The 27,371-nt window shown below is 43.7% G+C and overlaps 1 protein-coding gene across 1 annotated transcript in view; it reads left to right on the forward strand.

Moving 5' to 3' along the window:
- The window catches only part of C7H10orf90 (chromosome 7 C10orf90 homolog), a 289,452-nt gene that overhangs the window by 200,169 nt on the left and 61,912 nt on the right, over positions 1-27,371 (forward strand). Inside the window, exon 5 of the mRNA XM_029610728.1 lies at positions 19,517-19,701. Within this exon, the coding sequence (XP_029466588.1) occupies positions 19,517-19,701 (185 nt within the window). The remainder of the gene's footprint in view (positions 1-19,516; positions 19,702-27,371) is intronic.

The raw sequence follows: 27,371 nt of genomic DNA on the forward strand, positions 1-27,371 counted from the left end.
TCTGACAATATTCACTCCAGAGTTGTTAAGGAATTCAAATATAAAATTTCAGAACTACTTCTGGTAATATTTCACCTATCATTCCAACCTGCTTATAAGGAACTGCAGACAGGCCTTGGAAGACTGGAGAACAGGGAATCTAAATGTCAACTGAAATATAAGGTGAAAAAGTACAAAGTGATGAAAATAAGGAAAAATAATCCTAAACATAGGTGTACAATGCTGGGTTCTGTATAAGAAGATGCCACCCAGTAAAAGATCTTTATTTTTTTATGTTTTCACTTATATTCTATAAATATTCACTGTGAATTACTGTGTTCAATAGGTGAAATCTTCAGTTTAGTGGACAGGTGTGGTGATGGTCAAAAAAACAAATATTAGGAATTATTCTGACTGGCAATATAACTGAATGTCTTAATGTCTCCATATAGATCTAGGAATTATTAGGAAGGAAATGCTAAATAAAACTGAAAATGTCATAATGCCGCTGTATTTCTCCATGGTGAGACCGCACCTTGAGTACTGTGTACAATTCTGTTCGTCACATCTCAAAAAATATATAGGTGCACTAGAGAAAGTACAGAGAAAGGTGACCAAAATGTTAAAGGGAATGGAACAGTTCCCCTATGAGGAAAGGTTAAAGAGGTTAGGGCTGTTTAGCTTGGAGAAGAGATGGCTGAGGGAGGATATGATAGAGCTCTTTAAAATCATGAGAGGTCTAGAACGGGTAAATGTGAATTGGTTACTTACTCTTTCAGATAATAGAAGGACTAGGGGGTACTCCATAAAGTTAGCAAGTAGCATATTTATAACTAATCGGAGAATTTTCTTTTTCACTCAGCACACAGTTAAGCTCTGGAATTTGTTGCCAGAGGATATGGTTAGTACAGTCAGTGTAACTGGGTTTAAAAAATGTTTGGATAAGTTCTTGGAGGAGAAATCCATTAACTGTTATTAATCAAGTTGACTTACGGCCCAATTTTAAATCCCTCGCAAGCACAAAAAACGGGGGTTACCTGCATGGCCAGGCCCCTTTGAAGATGTACACGGTGCACGCCAGACCTGGCCACATGCATAACCCCTGTTACATGCCAAAGTGCCGGACCCAGTTAAAGGGGTGGTCCAGGAGGCAGGAAAGGGCGGGGCTGGAGGCGTCCGGTACAGCGGCCATTTGCTGCTGTACCGGGAAAGGGATGGAAGGCGCGTGCAAGTTGCTACTGCTCCGCTGAAGCAGAAAGCAACAAAATAAAAAAATCTACAGGTAGGAAAAAGAGTTTAGAGGGTGGGGAGGAGAGGGGAAGGGGAAGGGGAAGGGAGGTTAGGGTGGGTGGTAGTGAAGGTCCCTCCCAGTCCACTCCTTAATTGATGTGGACTGGGAGGGAACTGGGGAAGGCCACGATGTGTCACTGCGCAGAACTTGCAAAAATTTACCCCTCTTGCACGCGCGCACATGCGTGCGAGGATTACAAAATCTGGCGCATGTGCATGCGGCCCAACAAATTTATAACATGCGCCCACCGGCGCACGCATGTTAGAAAATTGGTGCATCCATTTGTGCACACTGGGAAGCGTGCACACATGGACGCGAGCGCACACTTTAAAATCTACCCTTTAAAATCTACCCCTTAGGGAATAGCCACTGCTATTACTGGCATCAGTATCATGGATCTACTTAGTGTTTGGGTACTTGCTAGGTACTTGCAGCCTGGTTTGGCTACTGTTGGAAATAGGATGCTGGGCTTGATGGACCCTTGGTCTGACCCACTTTGGCAATTTCCTATGTTGGGGCCACTTAGCAGTAGTAATAATGACATAATCCAATCTGACTTGATAACTGGAGGGAAGACACTAAGGAAATCTACAGTGATAGCATTTAACTTTAAAAAGGGAGACTATGATAAAATGAGGCATTTCCATGGTTTGGGCTGCTGTGAGAGAGAGAGAAAGAGGGTGAGAAACTCTTTATAAGGTTCTCATATTAGTCAACTATTTATACAACTGTAGGAGGGTCAACTAGTAACTCGAAGTGAGGTTTTGGTGGTGGTCTAGGTTTTGAGGGTAATTTTACATGGACGGTCAGAGGTACAAACAGCACAGTACACATCAGTCAAGATTTCATGTAATTTGGAGTGCGGAAAGGGGCACAAAGATGACATTTGTACAATGTACTCACCCTACCTTGATGCACTCTCTACCTAGTTGCTATCAACCTTACCTCAAGTTACTAATTGACCTTCCTACAGTACTATAAATACTTGACTAATATGTGTGCTACTCCAGAGGTGTTCTCTCTCTCTCTCTCTCTCTCTCTCAGTCAGGTCAATACAGTAAAGTGCGGCCGCGGTTACCCTGCTCCAAACCCGCTTTCTACCCACATTTCGGCCGCGTTAGTCCAACCCGCGATACACTATCCCCTTTAACCTACTCTTACCGCGTCCTTAAATCACTGGGTAACCCCTTCCGCCCGCGGCATTTATATTACATGTAAATGATCGAATTAGCTATTCCCTCCCATACAGTAACGCGCGCCCCGACTATCGCTTTTTTACCCTGCTGTTTTGCCGTGCGTTTAACCTGCTAACTTACCGCCTACCCTTACCCCTGCGTTAGAGGCAGGGGTAAGGGTAGGCAGCAAACTTTCCCCCAGCCCCCGCTCACCTGCCCTGACCGCGTCCATGGGTGCTGGTCTCCGGGGCAGCCCCAGTCCTCTCCCCTCCTCCCGAAGCAACGAAAGCGGAAAAAAAAAATTGAAAAAGCGGAAAAAAAAAAAAGTTGCAAGAGAGAGAGGGGAGAGAGGACGGGCAATCCTACGCTCGGGATTGCCCGTCCTCTCTCCCCTCCTCCCGAAGCAAGGCGTGAAAAGCAGCCCCCCTCCAGAGACGGACATCGGCGACGACGGACGTGGCTCCCCTGCCTCCAGCTGCCTGCGAAGATGGACGCATCGCACGGGCAAAAGCAGCCCCTGTGCGTGCAATTGGGCCAGTGAAGGCGTGATGTCACAACATTTGGCGTCACGGCATGTGACGTCACGTCTTGAGCGGCCCAATTGCACGCACAGGGCCGTTTTCGCCCGTGCGATGCGTCCATCTTCACGGGGAGCCGCGTCCGTCGTCGCCGATGTCCGTCTCCGGAGGGGGGCTGCAAAAAAAGTAAGTCGCTTCGTTGCTTTACACTGCCAGTCCTCTCTCCCCTCCTCCCGAAGCAAGGCTGCTTTTGCGCCTTGCTTCGGGAAGAGGGGAGAGAGGACTGGCAATCCCGAGCATAGGAGAACGGTCCACTTCCTGGTACCTGTCATTTCAAATGTCATTTGAAATGACATTTGAAATGACAGATACCAGCGTATCCATGAAGCGTTAGGCCAGCGCACCCAGGATACTGTATAGCGCTCTATACAGTAAAATGGGTTGCGCGGGCCTAACGCTTCACGGACGCTTCTTAGACGCAGCTTGCATTTGCAAGCTATTTACATACAGTATCGAGCGGTAGGTGAGCTGGACTGTGCGTGCGGCATCCGCGGGTGTGCCCGGCACTAACGCAGCTCTTCCTACCGCTCCTTACTGTATCGGCCTGAATGTGATTTAGGATATTTATTGCAAATCCCATTTTGGGCATATCACACAGCATAACTCCAAGAAAAATAGTGTAGTTATTTCCAGCGTTAAAACCGTGTGATAGCATGCGTTATGCTATCGCACGGTGCGATATTGCTTCTCATTTTAGTAAATCCTGCCCAGACTCCTCCCTGATCCCACCCCTTCCAAAATTTTGCATTCGCGCTTTGCACTAGCGTTATTATCACGGGCATAACGCGTTATCTTTAAAGACATCTGGTTAAGTAGCACTGTAAAAAATTGTTTTTAAAGTCATTTGCGGGCCAGCATCCCTGTTCCCACCCCAAGCCCCAATATGTTCAAAATGGCCATGATGGGCCGTGCAGTGCCAACCCACTCCAAGACAAAAATTTGTTGGGGAGTGTGTCGCAGATCACCCCACCCCCCTCCTTCCCCATGTTGCTTAAATTTTGAAATGGCACCCTGTGCCCTCCCACCAGTCAGTGATACCCCCATCCTGCCTGGAGCAGAAAAATCTCTGTCAGGAGTGTGGTAACATCTTGCCTGTTCTCGGCACTTTCTGCACTGTTCTAAAAGACAAGTACTGGAAGCATAAGCTACCCATAGCTTATGCTTCCAGCACTTGTCTTTTAGAACAGTGTTGGAAGTGCTGGGAGCAGGTAAGATGCTACCTTACTCCCAGCAGGGGTTTTTCTGCTCCAGGTGGGGTGGGGGGTGAAGCCTGAGGGTATTACTGACAGAGGGTGCAAATGGGTAGAGGATGGGGTTGGGGGAGGGAGGGAGGCAGGGTGACATTTCAAAATTTAAGCGACCCTGGGAAGGAGGGATGGGGCAGTGTGCAACCCCACCCTATCAAACTTTATTCTTTGGGGGAGGTTGGCACTGCTCGGCACATTGCTCCCATTTTGAATATATTGAGGTTAGGGGTTTGAAAATTGGGCCATTGGCCCACAAATTACTTTAAAAACATTTTTTGACAGTGCTATTTAACTGGATATCTTTAAATATATCTAGTTAACTAGCAAGTTATCCCACAACACAAGGCAAATAACTTAAAAACCTAACCGGCTATATTCAAACATATAGCTGGATAATTTTAGGCAGGTTTACCCATTACCAATGGGAGATTTAGCCCACTGAATATATAGGATAAGCTATCTTCAGCCAGATAACTTATTCACTAAATGGCTTACTGAATATGGGCCTCTTGGTCTTTAAATTTTAAAGGCACTCACACACAGGAATAACATAATTTTTAAATTTTAAATGTAATCAGACACATAAAAAAACAATTTACCCCCACAATCTCTCATCTCTCCCAAGCCTTAAGTCACAAAAATTTGCAGCAAAGCAATACTCACAGATCCTGTCCACTCACCAATAGAGGTGGCTTTTGCTCTGAGTACTCCCTCAGGAATTTAATGTATTTCTTGATCAAATGTATGCAAACGGCCTCATGAATATTCATTGCAGATGTTCTTAAACTAGATTTGTCTGTACCCTTGAGGACCAGTTTTGCATGCCCCAGCCCTTTAAGGAACACAGAATAGAAGGGCAATCAGAATGGTCAAAATTGCTTCCAGCATCTCCATCTTTCCAAAGAAAAAGGAACATGTCATTAGGATGTCCTTGTCTTTTCTGTAAATATGCTCTTTCAGAAACAAATCATTGAACTGCATAACTGGACCTCTTTAAAGAACAGGTAAGCTAAACTTTCTTTTTTATTGATACTTGAAATATTTTTTCTTGGTTATATTTTTTTTTATATTATATTAGAAATCAGTGAACACCACTTATCAGAGTTCATGGTGCTTAAATATATGTTGATTTTGTGTTTTTAAACAGTGACCCTGTTAGTCATTTCCCCAGGAATGTTAAAAAGATTTCCTTGAATGGATTGTTTGTGACATGATACAAATAGTGATATATTGCTATTTGCACTATTTAGGAAGTTCTTAATTGCTTTTCAAAGATTGTCTCATTACTCAGAGAAAAGGTAGTTTAGGGAATAAGAAAATGAGGCAATTAGAGTTCTTCTGTTTATTTTTTCTTCAAATACTGGTACATATTTTAAGAAGGCCAAAGGAGCATTTATGAATGGCTAAAGATTTGTATAGACACAGTACATAATTCAATCAAGAAATTACATTTGTTTTGAATGTCACCCTCACAAAATATGAGTAATAAATTTAAATAAATGTATTTGACTTTCCTATCCATTTCTGTAAATGGGTTACTTAATGTTTTGTTTTTTTTTAATGTAATATAGATGTCAGCAGATAAGAACCATTTGGCTCACCCAGTCTGCCCATTTTTCCCTTTCCATCAATACTTTAGCTCTGGTCATGTAGAGGGCAATATTCAGCTTTACTTAACAAGGTCCCGGCAATGGTCGGAGGCAAGTAGCAGTCAGGTGTATTCAAGGTCCAGGCAATGGTCAGAGGCAGGCCTCAGTCAGTCTTAAGTGAGATTCAGGCCAAGGTCAAAACTATTATCCGTCTGCAGGAGAAGAGGGAGGGATAAGTAGGACAGGCAGGTGAGGATAGGAATAGGCGGGCAACTTGGATGGAGCAGGAAGAGACAAAGACAGAAGACAAACCGGTGACAGCTGGACGAAGACTGAAGACAAGGCTGGAATGAAGACTGGAATGCTGGGAAGCAACATGCCCTACTTAGGACGTAGTTGGACCTGTTACTGAGGCGAGTTTTGTCTGTAGTATTGCTTTTTTATAGGGCCTGGGTGTGGATGTCATCAACATGGATCACGGGGGATTTCCCACTGTGGTCCCTTTACGTAACGGCAAGAGGCGCAGCACTCAGAGGCCAGCCTCGTCCGGCTTCATGTGTTTGGCAGCGTCCAAAAGGAGGTGTCTTGATGCACAGGCAGGTGGCAACTCACTTCATAGATGGTTGCCAAAGTTGGGCTGATCAGAAGCCAGTGGGGACCTATCCGGGAAGGTGAGAGTGGAGATTCATGGGGGAAGGCTAAGAACTGCTGAACACAACATCCAGCTAACTTTAAGATAACTGGATATATTCAAAGCCCACTCCACTGAATATATGGGCTAAGTTAGCCAGAAATGTTAATCTGGCTAACTAGTCAAGCCGCACATTGGTTCAAGATCTATCCTTGCCTTTCATTGCTGCCCTCTGCACTAAAGGAGATCTCCCAACTAGCAGCCATTCAAGCTTGACTGCCTCCAGAAGGATGCTTCTTATTCTTTTAGCTATTTGCTGTTGAGTGTTGCCAAGCTAAAGCAATATGCTATCACATTAATAATATATAATAGCATACAAAAGTCCTTCCACTGGTCCATGATGATCTACCCTGCCACGTCTTCCTGGAAACAAAACATGGTCATATATCTGCTTTGTCATCTTCAACCACTTTTGGTCTTCTTCTATTCTGAGTTAATGGGCATGTGCATTTCCATACCTAATCCAAGACCCAGACTTGCCCATCCCCACATGCTCCTCCTCACAGACATTTCTTTACTCTATCTCCACCATCTCCTGCTTCCCTCCCTACCCTCTGTATCTGACCCAAGCATGCTTGAATACTGTCATAGCTTTGACTAGAACCACTTCTGCTGGCAAGCTGTTACAGGCACCTATCTTCTCAGTAATGAAATATACTCTCACATTTTCTTTCAGCCTTCCTCTATCCATTTTGTTCCACCCTTATCCTTGAGTATCTTTTTTTATGGAAAATGCTACCTTGTTCTTTGTTGATGCCTGCTATACATTTTAATATTTTATCATGCCTCTCCTTTCTTCTTTCCTCTAAAGAGTTGTTTTGAGTTCTTGGTGCCTCTTTGTGTAGGGCTTATATGGTAAGCCATGCACCATTTTTATAGCCCTTCTCTGAACAACCTCCACAATTTTAATGTCCTAGCAAACATGTGGCCTAAAGGACTGAACAAAATAGTCCAGGTGGAATCTTACTAGTGACCTGTACAAGGTCAATATTACCTCTCTTTTCCTACTGATAATACCTTTCCTTATGCTCCAAAGCATATTGTTAATTTTTCCTACTCCTTTATAGAACTGACTGGCAAGCTTCATGTCAGTCAAAATAATTGGATGACATAGACTCCCAGGTCTTTTCCTGTTTGGTAGTTGCTGGTTCTTATCCTCCTAATTGATAAATGACTAATGGTCCTAAGTGCATGATTTTACTTTTTTATGTATTGAAGCACAGATTCTAAGCCCTTGACCATTTTTCCTGTTTTTTCAAGTCAAGTTAAATATTTTCCATCTCTCCCACTAAATTGACATAAAGGTTGGTGGCAGTTTATAGACTAACAGATTTTATTAAAGCATATTCTTTTGAGGACAAGATTCTACTTGATTTCATTTTTATCACCACTATTCTTTAACATCTTTATACAAAAATTGGGAAGGATTGTTAGAAACTATTAGCCATATCTATGAGGACGATATTCAATTAATTGTTCTGCTATGGTCCATTCCCTCTATGGTGATTAATTAATTGAATAATTGTCTTCTACTTATTGCATTTTGGCTACTTCAAAGTAAACTGATTTTAAGCATGTAGAGAACAAATTATCAAGTTGGAGCCTGCAGATTTGTCTGTGCTTCCTATACTTGATGGTCTGCTCATCTCCTCATTTGCTGAGGTAAGAACCTTAGGAGTCAGAGTAGATTCAGAGCTAACTCCAGAATATTATATTTCAATGGTAGCTCATGCTGATTTCCTGAAGCATAAGATGGTGAGGCATCTGCATCCATTTCTGGAGATTAATGCTTTTAAATCTGTAATTTATTTATTTATGTATTTGTTTATTTATTTATTTATTTGTGGCTTTTTTATACCGATGTTCGAGGGACATCACATTGTTTTACATGTAACAGGTGAAGAAGCAACACATGAAAATAGAACTGTGCAGTACATAAAACGGAACATAAGGCAAATTAACAAGGTAGAACTGGATAAGGAGAAAACAGATATATAATTATATACCATTATGACATTATAAACTAGGAATTTACAGAGTCAATATATACATTATGGGCAAATTTTAATACCTACGCACGGGCATTGATTTCTGTGTGTGCAACCCAGCGCACACAAATCTACTTTCAATGTTTATAAAATAGCATAAAGTTACAGAGAGTACCAAAGTGTCCAAATAATTATTTCTTCCACCAAGAACCTTAAAAGTGAGTATATCAACTAGGCTTCATTGACCATCATAATAGGTTTCATCATATAGCATAGTTTCACTTTCACACTCCACCTTATCATTGGTCAATATTAGTGTATTATTTTTATAATATTTTTTCATTTGCAAAAGCTTCTCCAATAGTGATGACCACCAATAATGTGCACTTTTTTAATTCATGTTGTCAAATCTTATTGCTGATACTATTTTTCTGTGCAGACTCCCTTTGAAAATTTACTCCCAAGTTTATACCTGAGGCAATGGATGGTAAAGTGACTTGCCCCAAATCACAAGATGCTGCAGCAGGATTTGATCCCTGGTTTCCTGCCCTCTGCTCTAACCTCTAGCCCAGTGGTTCTCAATTGGTTTGTCGTGACACCAGTGTGTCACCACAAACACACATGGTGTTGCCACACTTCCCGGTCCCCTGCTGACCCAGCTGCTCCCCCTACCCGAGCAAGATAGGTCCTCCACCCGGGCTTAAAATGCTTAAAATGCTGATAGCCCGGGCGAAATGCAGCAGGACAGCTGGAGTCAGCGGCACCGGCATGCTCTCTTCTTCCCCCCCCCCCCCCCCGCGGCCCGGAAGAGGAAGTGGTGATCAGCGGGTGCGTGCGCGGGAAGAAGAGACCATGCTAGTGTGGACAGCATCAGCCCAAAGAATAGAGAGACGCAGCCTGAGGAATGAGCAGTGTGCCTCAAAGAAAAACGAAGAACGTCGTCAACCCCTGCGGCCAATGGGACTCTGCTCAGCGAGGGCTGAAAATGAAGTAGGTTGCTGCTGCCTTTAGGGTTAGAAGTAGAGGAGACTGCTGCCGCTGCTAGTTTGGGGGAGGGGGAGAGTGAGTAAATGAGCAAGCATGTGTGTTTGAGATCCTGTGTGTGTGTGTGTGTGTGTGTGTGTGTGTGTGTGTGTGTGTGAGTGAGATAGCATGTATGTGAATGACTGAGAGCTTGTACATGAGAAGAGAGTATGTGTGTGATTGAGAGCTGGTTTAGGTGAGGGAGCACCTGAGTATGTGATTGAGAGCCTGTGTGTAAATGAGAGAAAGAGAGAGAGCATGTGTGTCTGTGTGTGACTGAGAGCTGGTTTAGGTGAGAGAGCATGTGAGTATGTGATTGAGAACATGTGTGAGAGAAAGACAGCATGTATGTCTGTGTGTGATTGAGAGCTGATTAAGTGAGAGAGCATGTGAGTATGTGATTGAGAGCCTGTGTGAAAGTGAGAGAAAGAGAGACCATGTGTGTCTGTGTGTGATTGAGAGCTGGTTTAGGTGAGGGAGCATGTGAGTATGTGATTGAGAGCTTGTGTGTAAATGAGAGAAAGAGAGAGAGCATGTTTGTAAGCATGTGAATGAGAGAAAAGGACAGCATGTATGTGTGTGATTAAAAGCCTGTGGGCCGGATTTTAAAAGGGTTACGCGCATAAGGTATGCGCGTAACCCTTCTAAAATGGCCCTGCGCGCGCCGAGCCTATATTGCATAGGCTTCCAGCATGCACAAAGCCCTGGGATGGCGCGTAAGTCCCGGGGGGCGTGACGCGGTCGGCACGTCATCTGGGGGCGGTGCCGTGGGCGTGGTTTCGGCCCAGGGGCATTCTGGGGGTGTGGCCGCGGCCTCCAGACCAGCCCCCGGACTGGAACATGGCACGCCACAGCCGCCCGGCATGTGCAAAGTTACGCCTGCCTCTAGCAGGCGTAACTTATGCGATAGAGGTAGGGGGGAGTTTAGATAGGGCCGGGGGGGGGGTTAGGTAGGGGAAGGTGGGGGGAAGGTGGGGGGAAGGTGGGGGGAGGCGGAGGGAACGGGCAGCGTGCGCAGGGCTCGGCACGCACAAGTTGCACAAATGTGCACCCCTTTGCGCGCGCCGACCCCGGATTTTATAAGATACGCGTGGCTACGTGCGTATCTTATAAAATCCAGCGTACTTTGTTTTAAAATGTACCCCAGCGTGTGTAAGCCTGAAAACATAGACAGCATGTGTGTAAATGTGTAAATAATTTAAGAGCCTATATAAGTGAGAGAGAAAAAGCATGTGTATATGTGAGCGATTGTGAGCCAGTGTGAGAGAGAGAGAGGAGAAAGTTCCAAGCAAACCACCCCTCCTCCTGCTAATTCAAAACAATCTCAGGGCACCTGGATATCAAACATTCTCAGGTATGCACAGCAAAACATTTTTTGTATCCTTATTATTTTTCATTACTGGGTCTTTGTGTCTGCTATTTTGAAATACTTTATTGGTATCTAGAAATGTTTTATATGAGTTTTTAATTATTGGATATTCCATTCATCTGCTGTTTTGAAATAATCTGTCTTTTTGTTAGTATGGTTTTACTGCTACTGATTTTATATTTCTTGATTTGTTTTATAAGGATGGGTGATGTTTCTTTTTTTCCTTTGTTGCACTGCATACAGAGACTCTGGCTTGTTGCGGTTTCCAATTCAGTTTTTGTCTGCATGTTTCTAGTTATACGTTTTGGTCCCTTTATTCTTTGTTAGGTGAGGATCAGCACATGTGATTCAGATGAGGTTCTCTGCTGGCGTGTAGTTTCTGTGTAGTGCTCTATAGCAGCCTGACTTGGTCCGTTTTCCTAATAGGAGATGTATTGGTGTCTTAAGGCCTGGTGTAATATTTTCAGTGTTGCCTTTTCTTAGGTATGGTGGTTATTGTTAAGTGCTGGAAATTGGTGCTGTTTTGGTGTGGGATGTTTACCGTTTATGCAGTTTCTGTTCAGGCAGAATATGTATCTTTTCCTTGTGTCATTCTTAACAATAAAAATAATACTGGACCTTTATTTTTTATTTCCGCTGTAAATTGTAATGAGCAGTGTGTCACACATGTGAGTGTGGTCTATTAGGTGTCTCACAATGGGAAAAAGGTTGAGAACCATTGCTCTAGGCTACTCTACTCTAAAGAGTATAGCTCTTTTCTCCAACACTAAAGTTGATCCAGGCACTGGGGCCATGCCATTCAGTCCCTATTTTAAATCTGTGGAGCCTGCCATGAGTATACAATTTAGAGATAGAAGAAGCTATATTCTAGGGATGTACAGAGGTAACATTTTCATTTTGGTTTGTTTATTTATTTTGCAGGTCATCACCATTTATTCCATTAGTTTCAAATGAAAAAAAGTGTGTTAATTCAATTAATTTGTTTCCCATTAAAGTCATTGGGGGACGCAATGCAGCTTCAAAATTGGGGTTTTCTAATAAATTGTAATGAGACTTGTGGGTAGACAACATCAGAACAGGGAAGAGAACTCCAAGGCACCAAAACGGAGGAAAAGTGGCATAAAAAATGGCATGAATAAATAAAGAATTATAAAGGGGTTAAAGGGTACCATCAGTGGCAGTAGTTCTCTAAAGCACTATCAAAGAAGCAAAGCAGCAGCAAGAATGCCAAGAATACCCCAAGGCTTCTAAAGAAGGCACTGATAATAATGGAATGAACCCACAAAGGCAGCACAAATGGGGCAAAGTGTTGCCAACAGTAGAATGAACATCCTAAGGCACCATGAAGGGGCAATAAAGCAACAAATAAGGAAGGGCATTTTGGGAGATCTAAAATAGGAAATGAGGCAAAATTTCCTATTTTGTTTCAATTCATTTTCAAAATAGAATGATGTAAATTCTGAAAAAATGTTGTTGGAATCTCATTTTTTTCTTTTTTAATCAATTTAAAAATATGTCGCTGGTTGGACCTAAGACTAGGCCCGAAGTCAGGGCCTCACATAGGGAATAGGCTGAGACCCAAAGCAGAGTCCCTGATCTATGCTCGAGTAGTTCCTCGCTTAGCTAATTGAACTGCTGTATATCAATAGGACGCCCTCTGCTGGGAAAGATTCACTGGAGTTAATTTACTCTGGTGTGTCCCCAGTAGATGGTGTCATTTCAAGAAGAAGAAGAGAGAAGACTGAAGACCTGTGAAGAAAACCTCTGAGGCCTGGACTCCGGGTCTGGGCTTGACCCTGGGCCAAGGCCCCAGTATCAGGACCCATCCTCCAGGCTGGGCCCAGGTGTTGGGCCTGGACTTGGGCCGAGGCCCTGGCATTGAGATCCAGTCTCAGGGTTGGGCTTTAGTGTTAGGTCTGGATCCTTAATAATGCCCAGGAGTCAGGGCCCAGTCTCCGTACCGGATGCTGGCATCAGGCCTGGGTCTGGGCCCTAGCTTAAGCCTAGACCCAAGCATTGAGAACTGGTCTCTGGGTTGAGCCCAGGTCCTGGCTGAAGCCTAGGTGTTGGGACCCAGTCTCTAGACTGGGTCCTGGCATCTGGGCTTTGGCCTAGCTTGAGGCCTAGACATCGAATCCTAGCTTCTGGATTAGGCCCCAATGTTGGGCCTGGGCCCAGGCATTGGGGCCCAACCTCCAGACCAGGCTGTGGCATCAGGACTAGGTCCCAGTATCAGGACCAGGCCTCAAAAGCTATGCCTTGCGTTGGGCCTAGGCTGAGGTTGCGCAACCTACCATGGCCTAGGCCTACGCAAGGCCAAGGCTTCGGCCTGGGCCTAGATCTTGGTGTCAGATCCCCCCAACCCCGCCCAAGTGAAGGCTTGCGAAGATCTTGGCCCCAGCATTTTGTTCAGAGAGGACATGAGGTTTCTGGAGTCCCTGTTTCATTTTTTTTCTTTTATTTATGTTTATCGCATGTTTTTTTAACTAAATAAACAAAATAAACATTAATATAATGAAATTCATGGGGAAAACCCCCAAAAATGAAATTAAATTTTTACTTCTTACTACCCCTAGCAATGAAGATGCAGAAAAACCACAGGCACTGACAGAGGGACAAAGCAGCACAAAAAAGTGGCATGAGGATCCCAAAGCACCATGAGAGGTGCAAGCAAAAACAGCCCAAGGAATGGAGATTCATAGCAAGGCAAAGTAACATAAAAACCTCCAAATTGTAAAGTCTATGGTATGGCAGCAAGGCTGAGTGACAGAATGATCCTCAAGGTATAGCATAAGTGATACAGCAGCAAGGTAGAGTGGCAAAAAGACCCCCAAGGTGTAGAGTCTGGAGCATGGCAACAAGCCAGATTGGCAGAAAGAACCATAAGGTAATACACAGGTGTAGCATGAGTAATATAGCAGCAAGGCAGAAAATAAACCGGATTCCCAAGGTCTAGCATCAAAGGCATGGAGAAAGTGAGGCAGGGTGATTGCAAGACCATTAAGATGTAGTGTCAAGAGTTGGGCAGCGAAGCAGACTGGCAGCATGATGTCTAAGCTTTAGTATCAGGAGCAGGGCGGCAAGGAAGAGTGGCACAAGATCCCCAGGATGGTACAACAGGGATATGGATGCAAGGCATAGTGGCAGCAAGACCTCCAAATGTAGTGCCTGTAGCATGGCAACTAGGCAGAGTGGCAGCAAGATTCCCGAGTTTAGTAAAAGGAGTATAGCAGCAAGACACAGCAGAATCAAGGCCCCTAATGGGTAGAGTCTGAAATACAGCAGTAAAGACATGGGATAGGTGGCAATGTCCTTTCGTGGATTACAAACTGGCTAACAGACAGGAAACAGAGAGTAGAATTAAATGGACAATTTTCTCAGTGGAAGGGAGTGGAAGTGAAGTGCCTCACGCATCTGTATTGGGACCCGTACTTTTCAATATATTTATAAATGATCTGGAAAGAAATATGACGAGTGAGGTAATCAAATTTGCAGATGATACAAAATTATTCAGAGTAGTTAAATCACAAGCAGATTGTGATAAATTGCAGGAAGACCTTGTGAGACTGGAAAATTGGGCATCCAAATGGCAGATGAAATTTAATGTGGATAAGTGCAAGGTGATGCATATTGGGAAAAATAACCCGTGCTATAGTTACACAATGTTAGGTTCCATATTAGGGGCTACCACTCAAGAAAGAGATCTAGGCGACATAGTGGTTACCACATTGAAATTGTCGGTTCAGTGTGCTGCGGCAGTCAAAAAAGCAAACAGAATGTTGGGAATTATTAGAAAGGGAATGTTAATAAAACGGAAAATGTCATAATACCTCTGTATCGCTCCATGGTGAGACCGCCCCTTGAATTCTGTGTACAATTCTGGTCGCCGCAACTCAAAAAAGATATAGTTGCGATGGAGAAGGTACAGAGAAGGGCGACCAAAATGATAAAGGGGATGGAACAGCTCCCCTATGAGGAAAGACTAAAGAGGTTAGGACTTTTCAGCTTGGAGATTAGACGGCTGAGGGGGGATGTGATAGAGGTGTTTAAAATCATGAGAGGTCTAGAATGGGTAAATGTGAATTGGTTATTTACTCTTTCGGATAATAGAAGGATTAGGGGCACTCCATGAAGTTAGCATGTGGCACAATTAAAACTAATTGGAGAAAGTTCTTTTTCACTGAACGCATAATTAAACTCTAGAATTTGTTGCCAGGGGATGTGGTTAGTGCAGTTAGTGTAGCTGGGTTTAAAAAAGGAATGGATAAGTTCTTGGAGGAGAAGTCCATTACCTGCTATTAATTAAGTTGACTTAGAAAATAGCCACTGCTATTACTCACAGCAGTAACATGGGATAGACTTAGTTTTTGGGAACTTGCCAGGTTCTTGTGGCCTGGATTGGCTACTGTTGGAGACAGGATGCTGAGCTTGATGGACCCTTAGTCTGACCCAGTATGGCATATTCTTATGTTCTTAAAGCTTTGTGGTAACAAGACCCCTAAGGTGTATTGTCTGGAGCAAGGCAGCTTCACCTTGATTGCGCCTCCATTCTGTCTTCTGGCTCTCTTCTCCCACCATGGCTCTGTCCTGGCTACTACCTCACTCAGGAATTTCTTGGTTGCTATACTTACTAGTTTCACTGCAGCACTTTTAAATTGGCTATTGACTTGAATGGGAAACATAAATGAATGAATGAAACTAAAATTTGTGTTTAATTAATGTGTACCTTCCATTCATTTTGGGGATCCACGAATGAAACATTGCATTTTACCCATTTGTTTCAAACAAATGCACACTCCTACTATATTCTAAAGCAGAGGTGGACAAACTATGGCTCATAGGCACCTTTTCTACAGCCCTCAGCAGCCGCATTTGTTGCAGCTGCTGCTAGGTGCTTCTTTTCACATTGTGTTTCTGTTCCTCCTTGCCCAGTGAGCTGATCTTATTTTTGGTTTTATCATCGTGGCCCATCTTCCAGGTTCACCGCCATCTTATAGATGGTGAACCTGGGAACCAGGTCGCTGTAAAATGAAAAAGTAAGATCAACTGTTCACAAGATCCTGGGACTAGAAGCTATTAAAAGGAAGCTCTATAAATATAATTTGAAAGAAAGAAAGGGGGTCAGGCTCTTGCCTTCCCTGGGGGGAGAAGGGTCTCCCCTCAGAACTCCAGAGGAACCCCGACTTCCCTGCCAGAACTCCGAGGGGGAGCCTTCCTCCATTCCCTAGTACCTGCAAGAATGTGGCCCTGTGTGAAAAACAAAAACAACGTTGCCCACACCTGATCTACTCTAAGCTTAATTTAAAACTGAAATTATTCTGGCACATGAAACCTGCATAAACATCAGATGGTAATAAGTGATATAGAAATACCCAGCAATAAAACATTTAAAATAAATGGGCAAAATCAGAAAGACAGGTTGATTATGTTACATTCTATAGCTCTTGGTCAACAGATTTGCCAAAGAATAATGCCCAGAATAGACACTGCTAAAAGATGAAGCCTGATATCATAGAGAGAAAACTGCAGACACAATTAACAGTAACCAATCAAATAAAAGAGACAGTAATAGGATTTATTCCCAGATGTTTAATTCTAATTCCCACAGTAACATTAGCTGGCATGAAATACAGTAGTTGGTTTCAATAGAGTTTTTTAAATGGAATGTTCTTATGCACAAAAGGGGTTGATCTGGAGTTAATTGCTCTCGATTAATTATGAGTTAGAAAAAAAGAGAATTCTGAACAGTTTTGCAAACAGCCTCTTATGTTTTGGTCTACAGATGTGAGTTTTATTTTGGGCCTAGATTATGCAGAAAATATTAATCACAAAAGAGAATTAGAGTATGCTAATAGATGAGAAAAACACATTTCAGACTATAATTATGGGCCTCAGTAGACTGATTCAATGTATCTTAAATTGTGCTTTTTTTTAAATATTTTATAGAAAGTTGAGTGCTAGATAAGGATCTCACTTTCTAGTAAGAAAAAATAAATGACATTTGAAAAAAAAAAAAGAAACTGGATTTAATTTAAAATTGGCATCATTTATTTACTCATGTGGTTTCATTTATTTTAAAAGTTCCTCCTCAAGTCAGGTTAGAAGAGGATCATACTTATGGCTAGACATGATCTCTTCAGCACCGAAGATGCCAGAAATAATACCATCAATTAAAGAACTGAATACAATATGGCAAATAGTTCCAACAAATTGCACAAAGCCATATACATAGGAAACTCAAATAACTACAAAGGATGAGACCTCATATCATTCTGGGCTAGTATTTGACTCACTTATTTGTGGTTTACGTTTTTTGCTCCTAAAACACTAAGGGGTAGATTTTATAATGTGCTCGCATATGTGCAGGCGGCGCGCGCAAAGGGGTCATTTTAGCAATTTCCGCGCAGCAACGCATTCCGGCCTTCCCCAGTTCCCTCCCAGTCCGCTCCAATTAAGAAGCGGACTGGGAGGGAACTTCCCTACCCCCCTACCCATGATCCCTCCCTTTTCCCCTCTTCTCCCCACTCCCTAAACCATACCTTTTTTTGTAATTTTCTTTGTTTTGTGACTTATTTCAGCTCCTGTTTTCAGAAGATTTCCTTCCTCAGGGGCTCAAATGGCAAGAAAGTACAATAATGATGTGTGTCTTGGTTAAAACAACACTGCTTCCTGTTTGAGCCCCTGAGGAAGGACATCTTCCAAAACACAGATCGTGTCAGGTAGGGATGTGCAGAGCAAAAGTTTAAGTTCATATGTCCATATGTCCAAAGGGGGTCCCATTTGCGGTCAATATGGACATAAACAGAATTCAATGAGTTGAGTATATGTCCATATGTGCAAATAAAAATTTAAACCCCTCACCCTCCTTAATCCCCCCCCCCCCAAGACTTACCACAACTCCCTGGTGGTCCAGCGGGGTCAGGATGCCATTTCTGACCAACTTTGCAAGGAGCACGTGACGTCGGCGTCACGTCGGAGTGACGCGGCGTCACGTGATTCCCCGCAGGTTCGCGCCGGAACGCTCGTTCGGCCCAAAAGGAACTTTTGGCCAGCTTGGGGGGGCCTCCTGACACCCCCAAGCTGGCCAAAAGTTCCTTTTGGGCCGAACGAGGGTGCCGGAGGGAACTCGCGGGGAATCACGTGACGCCGCGTCACTGTGACGTGGCGCCGACGTCACGTGATTCCCCGCGGGGTCGCTTCCGGGATCCTCATTCGGCCCAAAAGGAACTTTTGGCCAGCTTGGGGGTGTCAGGAGGCCCCCCCAAGCTGGCCAAAAGTGACCCGCGGGGAATCACGTGACGCCGCGTCACTCCGACGTGGCGCCGACGTCACGTGCTCCTCGGAAAGGCTTTCAGAAATGGCGTCCTCACTCCTCGCTGGATCACCAGGGAGTTGTGGTAAGTCTTTGGGGGGGGATTAAGGAAGGTGAGGGGTTTAAATTTTTATTTTGGATCAACAATCGCGATTTCCAACTTATTCAACATAGCTATGTTGAATAAGTTGGAAATCCGATCGTTTATGTCTTATCACTTTTTTAAGTTAAAAAAAAAAAAAAAGTAGCGTTTTACATTTATGTTCAATACGAATGCACACCCCTAGTGTCAGGCAGGGCAGTGCATTTCTACACGACTCATCATTCAATGAATTAAGATAAGTGTCTATGGTTCACATCGAAAAGCTTTTTAAATGCATACCTTAAAAAAATAAGGACAAAAAAAAAAAGATTTAAGAGACGTATGATTACAAATTGAAAGGGCAATGTATCACTCTTACGGGTGGATTTTAAAAACCCGGCGAGCGTAAATCCCGGGTTTTATGTGCGTGGCTGGGTCTTATGCGCGCCGGGCCCATTTTCAAATGGGCCCGGCCATGCGCGTAAACCCTGGTACATGATTAAGGGCCGGGCCCAGGAAAAGGGGTGATCTGGGGGGCAGGGAAGAGCGTGGCTGAAGGCCACCAGTACAGCTCATTCTCCTGATGAGGAGCAAAAGGTAAAACAAAAAAATCGGGGGGTAGATAGGATAGAGATAGCGGGTGGAGAGGAGAGGGGAAGGGGAAGGGAGGATAGGTAGAGGGGTAGGGAAGTTCCCTCCCAGTCCACTCCAATTAAGGAGTGGACTGGGAGGGAACTGGGGAAGGCCGTGCGAAAATTGCAGAAGTCTCCCCCCCTTGCGCGTGCCACTCGCACATGCGCGCGGGAATTATAAAATCTGGCATGCATGTGCATGCGGCCCCCGGATTTTATAACATGTGTACGTCAGCGTGCGCATGTTATAAAATCGGCGCGTTCATGTACGTGCGTCAGGAAACGCGCGCACATGGACACATGCATGCACCTTTAAAAATCTACCCCTAAGTGTTTTAGGAGCAAAAAACATAAACCACAAATAAGTGAGGCAAACACTAGCCCAGAATGATATGAGGTCTCATCCTTTATAGTTATTTGAGTTTCCTATGTATATGGCTATGTGCAATTTGTTAGAAATAATACCGTAGCATTGTAATAATTTCAGAAATTCACCACACCGTGTGTGCTGGTGATAGACACTTGCAAAATTCAGATGATCTTTTTATCCTCTTCCTTAGGTGAATCCAACTGGTGTGATTCATTTGGAGAAACTAAAGAGTGTAAAGAAGAGGATAAAGAAGAGACAGCTTGCACAGTACCAGGATGCTCATTGCATGTTATTCCTGAGGAAAAAGAAACATTCACTCAGTCAGAAGGGAGCTGGAAGTCTGAACACATTCCACCAAGATCATTGACTCTGAGGGTAAAATATTAAATGCTGTCTGTGCTGTCTAGAAATTCCAAGCATTTTCTTAATAGATGAATTTGGAGCACTTTGGGAAGCTCATTTTAATTTTTCATCTTTTGGATTTGCTTATCTGGATTGCTAGTCAACTTCTGAGATCATCATACCATGACTTTACATACCTGCTAACAGTACAAATGTAGTTTTATTAAAAAAAAAATACAGTTATATCAATAAGGAAGATGTATTGAAGGGCTTGGGTTCTTTTGCATGAAGACACCAGTCTTGACAGCATAGATAGGAAATATACCACTTCCATTCTCATGAGTGAAGATAGTCATTATGGCAGGGCTGTCCTTTTTAGAGGAATGGAATAGGGGCAACCATCCTTGGCCTCTTCCTTTCCTTCCTCCCCACTCTATCACTAATCCTCCTGACTGCTTTAGTCAAACCCTGTCTAGTGCCAGGATCCCCAGCAATATAATATAATATAACGCATAGCCAGCATAGCTCTCTGCTTCAACAGCAGGGGAGAAAGTCTGATACTTCACTTTCAACGCATATCCAGCATAGCTCTCTGCTTCAACGGCAGGGGAGAAAGTCTGATACTTCACCTTCAACGCATAGCCAGCATAGCTCTCTGCTTCAATGGCAGGGGCAATGTAGAAAAGAGTATCTATATATATAGACAACAACCAACAAGGACTAAATTACATAGTCGAGTAAACAAAAGCATGGGTGTAGCTTGCTTTTTGAGGCGGTTACTACTCCTAACTAAGCTACATATTCAATTAGATGCAGTTCCAACACTGCTCTCTACATTAATGGTGGAGTGGAAGGGAAATAAAACTAAAAGGTACTAAGAGCCAAGCGTAACAAGTAAGAGGGAAAAAAAAAAGTGCATAGCTTGCTGGGCAGACTGGATGGGCCATTTGGTCTTCTTCTGCCGTCATTTCTATGTTTCTATGTTTCTATCAGCCTTCCAGGGCTCTACTGCATTATGAGTGAATTTTCAAAGACAATTATGCATATAAAACATGGTTGTATGCCTATCGATAACTGTTATAAAATTGTCCAGGGATCAGTGCATGTATAAGTAACTGTGGGTCTAATTTACTAAGGCTTTTCTCCCATTCTGTGTCTATGGGAAAAATGCTTAGTAAATGAGGCCATATGTATATAACATGGTTTCACTCATACCTTTATGTACACTCAGGAGAAGCAAAGTTGAGACTTCCATGCATACATTTTTATTTTAAAAAAACATAAAAGTATGTGCATATATTCACATGCACAACTTACGCCTGCCAAAATGCACAAGTTCACTTTGAAAATGTGAGGTAAAGTCTGCATGTAAAAGTTACCCCTACCCAAAGGTATAAAATTATCCTCCCTTTGCCAAAGAACTTGTGATGGTTATTGTCCGTGATTTTCCCCAGAAAAGAGCAGCCTAGGGCCAGGAGCATCGAATCCAGGCCTTCTGATGGTAGAGGGACTTCTCTTAGGCCAGCCACCTTTCTTTTGGGTTGAGCCCTCCAGTGCCGGTGGCTGGAGAGGCATGAGAAGTGGGGATAGCCCCCAATAGGAACAAGGAGCAAAAGACCTGGAGCAGGGAAAAGAGCAAGAACAAACCACGAATTCAGGAACTTATAAGTAAAACAACAGGAGTGCTGAATGAAGAATCTGAAGACAAAAAAGTCTTCTGAATGCAGGTATGGAGTCAGAGTATGAGGACTGGAAGGTAGGACCAAGCTCTGGCAACTCACTGATGTGAATGCCTCAGTAGAAATACAAGTCTTATACAGGAAACAAGATGGCTGCCAGGGGGACTTGAGGAGCACAGACCTGGGAGAATGGACAGATAGTCCAGGAAGCTCACAGCATGACCTGCAGGCCAGAGGAGCACTTGGCAATGGATCCTTACAGTACCCCCCTTTAGGGAAAACTTCTGGACAGCCCTTTGCATTGCTTATCAAGATATTTCTTCGAAAGTCAAGGTATATGGAGGTCAGATTCATTAACTTTGGGGCCATATCCCTCCCAGTGGATCAAGTACAGGATAATCTAGACTCCAGAATCTCCTCAACCTTGAATTCAGGTTGTCCATCTACCAGAACTGGCCACCATTAGGCAGCATGTAGCAGAGGCATTCCTTGCCTATTGAAAGGTTCTGATGTAGCAGATTTTAACAAAGAGAAATGAAATGAGGATAGTATTTTAAGAGTGTTGGGAAGCTGAAGGTGCATGATTACTGAATTGATTTTTTTCAATAATGATACTTAGGGCCATGCTTAGCACAAAGGAGCTTCACAAGTAAATTCTTTGTAGACTGCCAAACTTTATTGCCGACCTGAAACTGGGGTTCACATGTACAATGCTGGTCAGTGAATTTCATTTGTTGGGCCATGGTTTTCTCCAAATTATTGCACACCGTGTCCAGATTTTCTGTAAGTATTACACCAAGTCATTGGCTGCAGTAATTTCAGCAGCGGGACCAGCAGAGGTAAGCAAACAGAGTGTCGGCCGTAATCTGAGAAGAATGGAGAGACCCGCGAGGATTCACTAACATGATTGTTATGAGCAAACTCAGCCCAAGGGAGCAACCTGGTTCTGTCATTCTGATGAACAGTGTCAAAACATCTAAGGAACTGCTTGAGGTCTTAATTTTCCTTTCTGTAAGGCCATTTGACTGGGGATGGTACCTGACTAAGGGGATTATTTTCTAAAGGTTTTCTCCCTTTGTGTGTCTATGGGAAAAATGCTTAATAAATAGGGTCCTAAAATTGCAAATTGATACCTATAATTTTACAAAAGGCCCTCTAGAATCTGATAATGAATTGGGGATCTCAATCTGACACAAAACTGGTCAGGATTCCATGTAACTAGACCAATTCCCTAATAAAGATAATGGCCAGTTGAGAGGCCAAAGGCAGCGTAGAGATTTAAATGAAGTATGCCGTTTAGGAAAATGGTGCACTACCATTAAAATGACAGTATAGTTCACAGAAATCAGAAGGTCCGTGATGAAATCTGAAGAGAGGGCGTCCACGTCATAGAAGACATTGGGAGCAGATGCAATTCACCTGATGGTTTAGCATGAAGAATCTTGATTCTACAACATAGTAGACTGGCCAAAACATAAGTTCTACAGTCTTGTTGTGGTTTTGAGGTATTGGAGTGGATTCTTGGGTACTGCGGTGATGGCCACTCCCATGGGGAGGAGCCCCGTGAGGAACCGCAGTACTAGGCTAGATTCTATACACGCAGACACAGAGGATTTGTATTTATTATACAGCTCGGTGGTACTGCCCAGGAAGCGGCAGCAGTGAGGTATCCCAGTATAAGTAGTCCAGGGGTCCTCAGCAGAGGAGACCAGTCCCACACTCGAGTAGATGGTAGGCAGTGCAGGGTAGTAGAGAAAAGTCCCGGATGTAGACTCCAAGCGCTGAAGCTGAAGGTGAGACAGACTGACAATGTTAGTTACTCACTGAAGTAGATAGCTGTATTGATGAAGATCCTGACAGACAGAAGTAGATTTTATTTATTTATTTATTTATTTATTTAAGGGTTTTTTATATACCGAGGCACGTTTGCAAAACATCACCTCGGTTCACATTGTAACATAACTTAGCAACAAGCTTTACAATATTATCATTTTTTATTTTTTTTTAACAGGGAGAGGGTTAACAATGGTAGGAGAATATAGATCAGTAAGGCACCAGAGTAGGAAGAGCAGGCCCTCGAGGAGTGAGTACCTGATATCCCAGATAGGTACCTGTAAGAGAGTATAAAGGCCCCCGAGGAGCGGGTACCCAGGTTAGTGCTGAATTACCCTGAAGGGCAGAGAGAGAGCTTCTTGTGGCAGCAAGGAAGCAGCAGAGCAGCTTAGACCGGAGGCATTCCAATCCTTGCTAACTCGGTTTGTTAGCAAATGAAGGGCAGGCTAAATACCCGGATGTCGTGACGTCACTCGGAGGGGACACCCCCGAGGTTCCCACCATGACGTGGATGAAGACGTGGGTGGCTTGCGCGTGCGTATCCTAGGAGGCCCTCAGGAGAATCATGGCAAACACTGTCACCGTCGCCATTCTGGGGACACTGGAGAGAGCGGCATGAAGACACGGCAGTAGCCATCCTCCCAAGGCTTGAGGAGAGAGAAGGAAGAAAGGTGAGGCACAGAGGTCGAAGCCGTCTGATTCCAATGGACACAACAAGTCCTTGCACAGGGAGGGCCACTAAAACACTCTGAAAATCAATTTAAAAGTATTGTTAATCTCTTGGTGTCCGGAGAGTTTAGAATCATGCCCCTATTTGAAAACATCTGGGCAGCAAGTGTCTTGAACAAGTTACTCCAAATAGGAACCGACAATTCCAGGTTAATTTTCTCCATCCAATCATTATTTGCAATGATCCTGAAGGCTGGTATAATAGGGCCTTTATCACAAGGTTCAGGAATTTCCTAAGAAGAAAACTGTTGTGACAATTCACTAGCCTTAATATTCTTTGAGCTCAGATGACAGGAGATAATGGACTGAATACAGGCGAAAAACATGGCCCACCAGGCTTACCGGGCATTCAAATATTTTGCAGCTTTGATGTCCATTAAATATTTATGATCATTAAGGATTATAATCAGAAAGCTGGCTTCTTCTGACAGCTGTCTCCACTCTTCCAAGGCCCACTTAATGACAATACGTTATCAGTTTCCCACATCATAGTTGCTTCCCACAGGAGAAACCTTTTGGGAGAGGTAATCACATGATTAGAGCTGATAATCCAGATCAGGCCTTTGAGACAAGATTGTATCTACACCAAACTCAGAGGCATCTACGTCTAAGATGAAAGGCTTGGCTAGGTCAGGATGATGTAGGATTGAAGCTGATGTGAAGAGTTGCTTCATCTCTTAAAAGTCCCATTGAGCTTGAGTCTTCCAAGAATTATTTGGCATGCTCATAAGTATCCTGATTACAGGGAATATATTGAGGTTGATGAGTTATTTTGGTGAATGCTCATAAGTGTTGCAGCAGAAAGTAGAGACACTACTTTAGAGAAGTTTTGAATAGAGCATTGATTATAGTTAGCAAAGCCTAAAAAACATTAGAGCATCTTTGTAGAGTATGGAGGCAAGGAACACACTTGAGACAGCTTTCATCGCAGGCAGGAAGAGAAGGGAAAGGGCTGAGCCCTCACGAGGCTCTTCCTTTTATTGTACATTCATACAAAGGCAGATGATGTGTCATTACATGATTGGCTACTTTCCCATAGCAACAGACGAGTCCCTACACTATTGGCTTTGGCTCAGGGGGTGTGCACGGATCATTTCATTGTCTGCTGAAATCTATACCTCCTGACTTTGTCCTGCCTCTGACTAGGGAACACCCAGCCCCTCCCCCAGGAATTCAGGGCTAAGCACAAGCCAGAGAAATACATGATGTCAGGTATCCTTTCCTAGGCAGAGACTTAAGCACAAGTGATGCTTTTATTCAGGCAAAGGTCAGGGAGAAGGGAAGTTAATGTTTAAACCCTGTTGAAATGGCTTGCTGGCAAGCGCATATTTCCCACATCAATCATGTAATGACACATCATCTGCCTTTGTATGAATGTACAATAAAAGGAAGAGCCTCGTGAGGGCTCAGCCCTTTCCCTTCTCTTCCTGCCTGCGATGAAAGCTGTCTCAAGTGTGTTCCTTGCCTCCATACTCTACATCTGGTGAGCCCGACAGTGATGATAAACTCCAGCTGATGCTGGCAGAGACAAGAAAAGACCTCTGCTACATGCTGCCTATGGGTAGCAGATCTGGTGAGAAAATCAAGATTTCATCAAGATAGACCACTACATACTGAGGGAGATGATCTAAAAATTATCATTGACAAAGGCTTGGAATATAGAGGAAGCATTACACAGTCCAAAGGCCATAACTTTATACTTATAGTGCCCATCCTTGGTATTGAAAGCAGTCTTCCACTCATCACCCTGTTGAATCCGTATAAGGTTGTAGGCCCCCCCAAGTCCAGCTTGGTAAAAATCTGGTACCCTGGCGTCTATCAGAAATTGGCAGCAGAGGATAACAATCCTTTACTGGGATCTTATTGTGGCAACAGTTATAGATACAGGGCCTAAGGGAGCCATCCTTCTTTGGAATGAAGATGATCCTGTGCCAGCAGGGGACTTTAATGGTCAGATGAAGCATCAGTCAGATTTTCTTGAATATATTCAGACAATGCCTTGGTTTTTGGGCCTGACAAAGGGTATGTCCAGCCAGATAGGGGCATAGTTCCAAAAAGCATGTCAATGGTGTAATCATACTCCCAGTGCCTTGAGAACATTTCTGCTTGCTTCTTGCTAAAAACATTTGCAAACTCATGGCACTAAGTCAGAAGACCTGGGGGAATTTCTACCTCAGAGGCCACAAGAGTAGAAGCTATAGACCTCAGGTCCAGAACACAAGATTAAAAGCAAGAAGGAGACCAAGAAACAATCTGTCATGAATAGCCATCAATGAATGGGTTACATAACTGAAGCCAGGGTTACCCCAGAAGAATCATACAAGAAAGTAATTCAGAGTGCCACATACCCATTAGAAGATTCAGATCACCTGACCCATTGCACCCCTCCTTGGTTCAGGGGCCAACCATCAATTCAAAAAATGGAGAATGGTGCAGGATTAGGTTGGATAGGAATTCCTATCCAACCTAATCCTATCCAGATTTATGAAATTGCCCTCTGTCCTAGAGTCAATAAGGGCAAGGATATTGTTACTGAGGCCAATGTAAGGATACTGAGACTAAGATGTGCTGGATCACATGATTGAGAGACACTTCAACAAGGTCCAAGGGAATCTGCTCCCGTGAGACCAATGATGAATGTTGACCAATTCTGTATTTTCTTGGATAATTTCTGACTAAGTGTCCAGAGTCAGCACAATAAAGACAAAGCCCCAGTTGTCTCCTGCAATTTTTCTCCATTTGGAAGAATCTAGTATGAATACAGCCTGGTTCCAAAGGCTTCCCAAATGGTAGAATGCAGATGGCCCACAAAACTGCATGGGGTGTCGGACTCGTGGCAGATGATTGGTTGTTACTCATAAATACAGGCATCCAGATGTAGACAGAAGAGGATCAGGGAATCCAACTCAGAAGGTAGATCCTGGCAAATCAGCTTATCCTTGATCTGGTCTGCTAAACCATTCCAGAAGACTGTGACAAGGGTCTCATTATTTAAATCTATCTCTGCCAAAACCGTGCAGTTTGGGTCTTCAAAAATGTGTTTAAATGCCATGACAAATGCATCACAGTCTGAGATCAAGTGGTCCTGTTTTTCCCAGAGGGAGGAGACCCAGGCCAAAGCCTCCCCAGTCATTAGCGATATTATGTATGCCACATTTAACTTGTGGTCAGGGAAACGGGAAGCCTGCACGGTAAAGACTATAAACACTGATTCAAAAAGCCCTGACAGGCTTTGGGAACTCCAGAAAAAGGTGGGGTTGGGGGGGTTCCACCGAGGGCTCCTTATGTGTATGGTCCATAACTGAAAGGGGTATAGGAGCAGAAGGAGGCACTTGCAGCAATGGTGAGCCTGAGGCCCCAGAGGGAAGGCTTCGGGCTAGCATATTAACTTGCTCCTGAAGGCTTATCAGGCATTGGTTCAGCTCTCCCAAGTGTTCATGCATTTCCTCCAGGAACTTACCA

The sequence above is a fragment of the Rhinatrema bivittatum genome, chromosome 7, assembly GCF_901001135.1.
Source record: "Rhinatrema bivittatum chromosome 7, aRhiBiv1.1, whole genome shotgun sequence".
NCBI lineage: Eukaryota > Metazoa > Chordata > Amphibia > Gymnophiona > Rhinatrematidae > Rhinatrema > Rhinatrema bivittatum.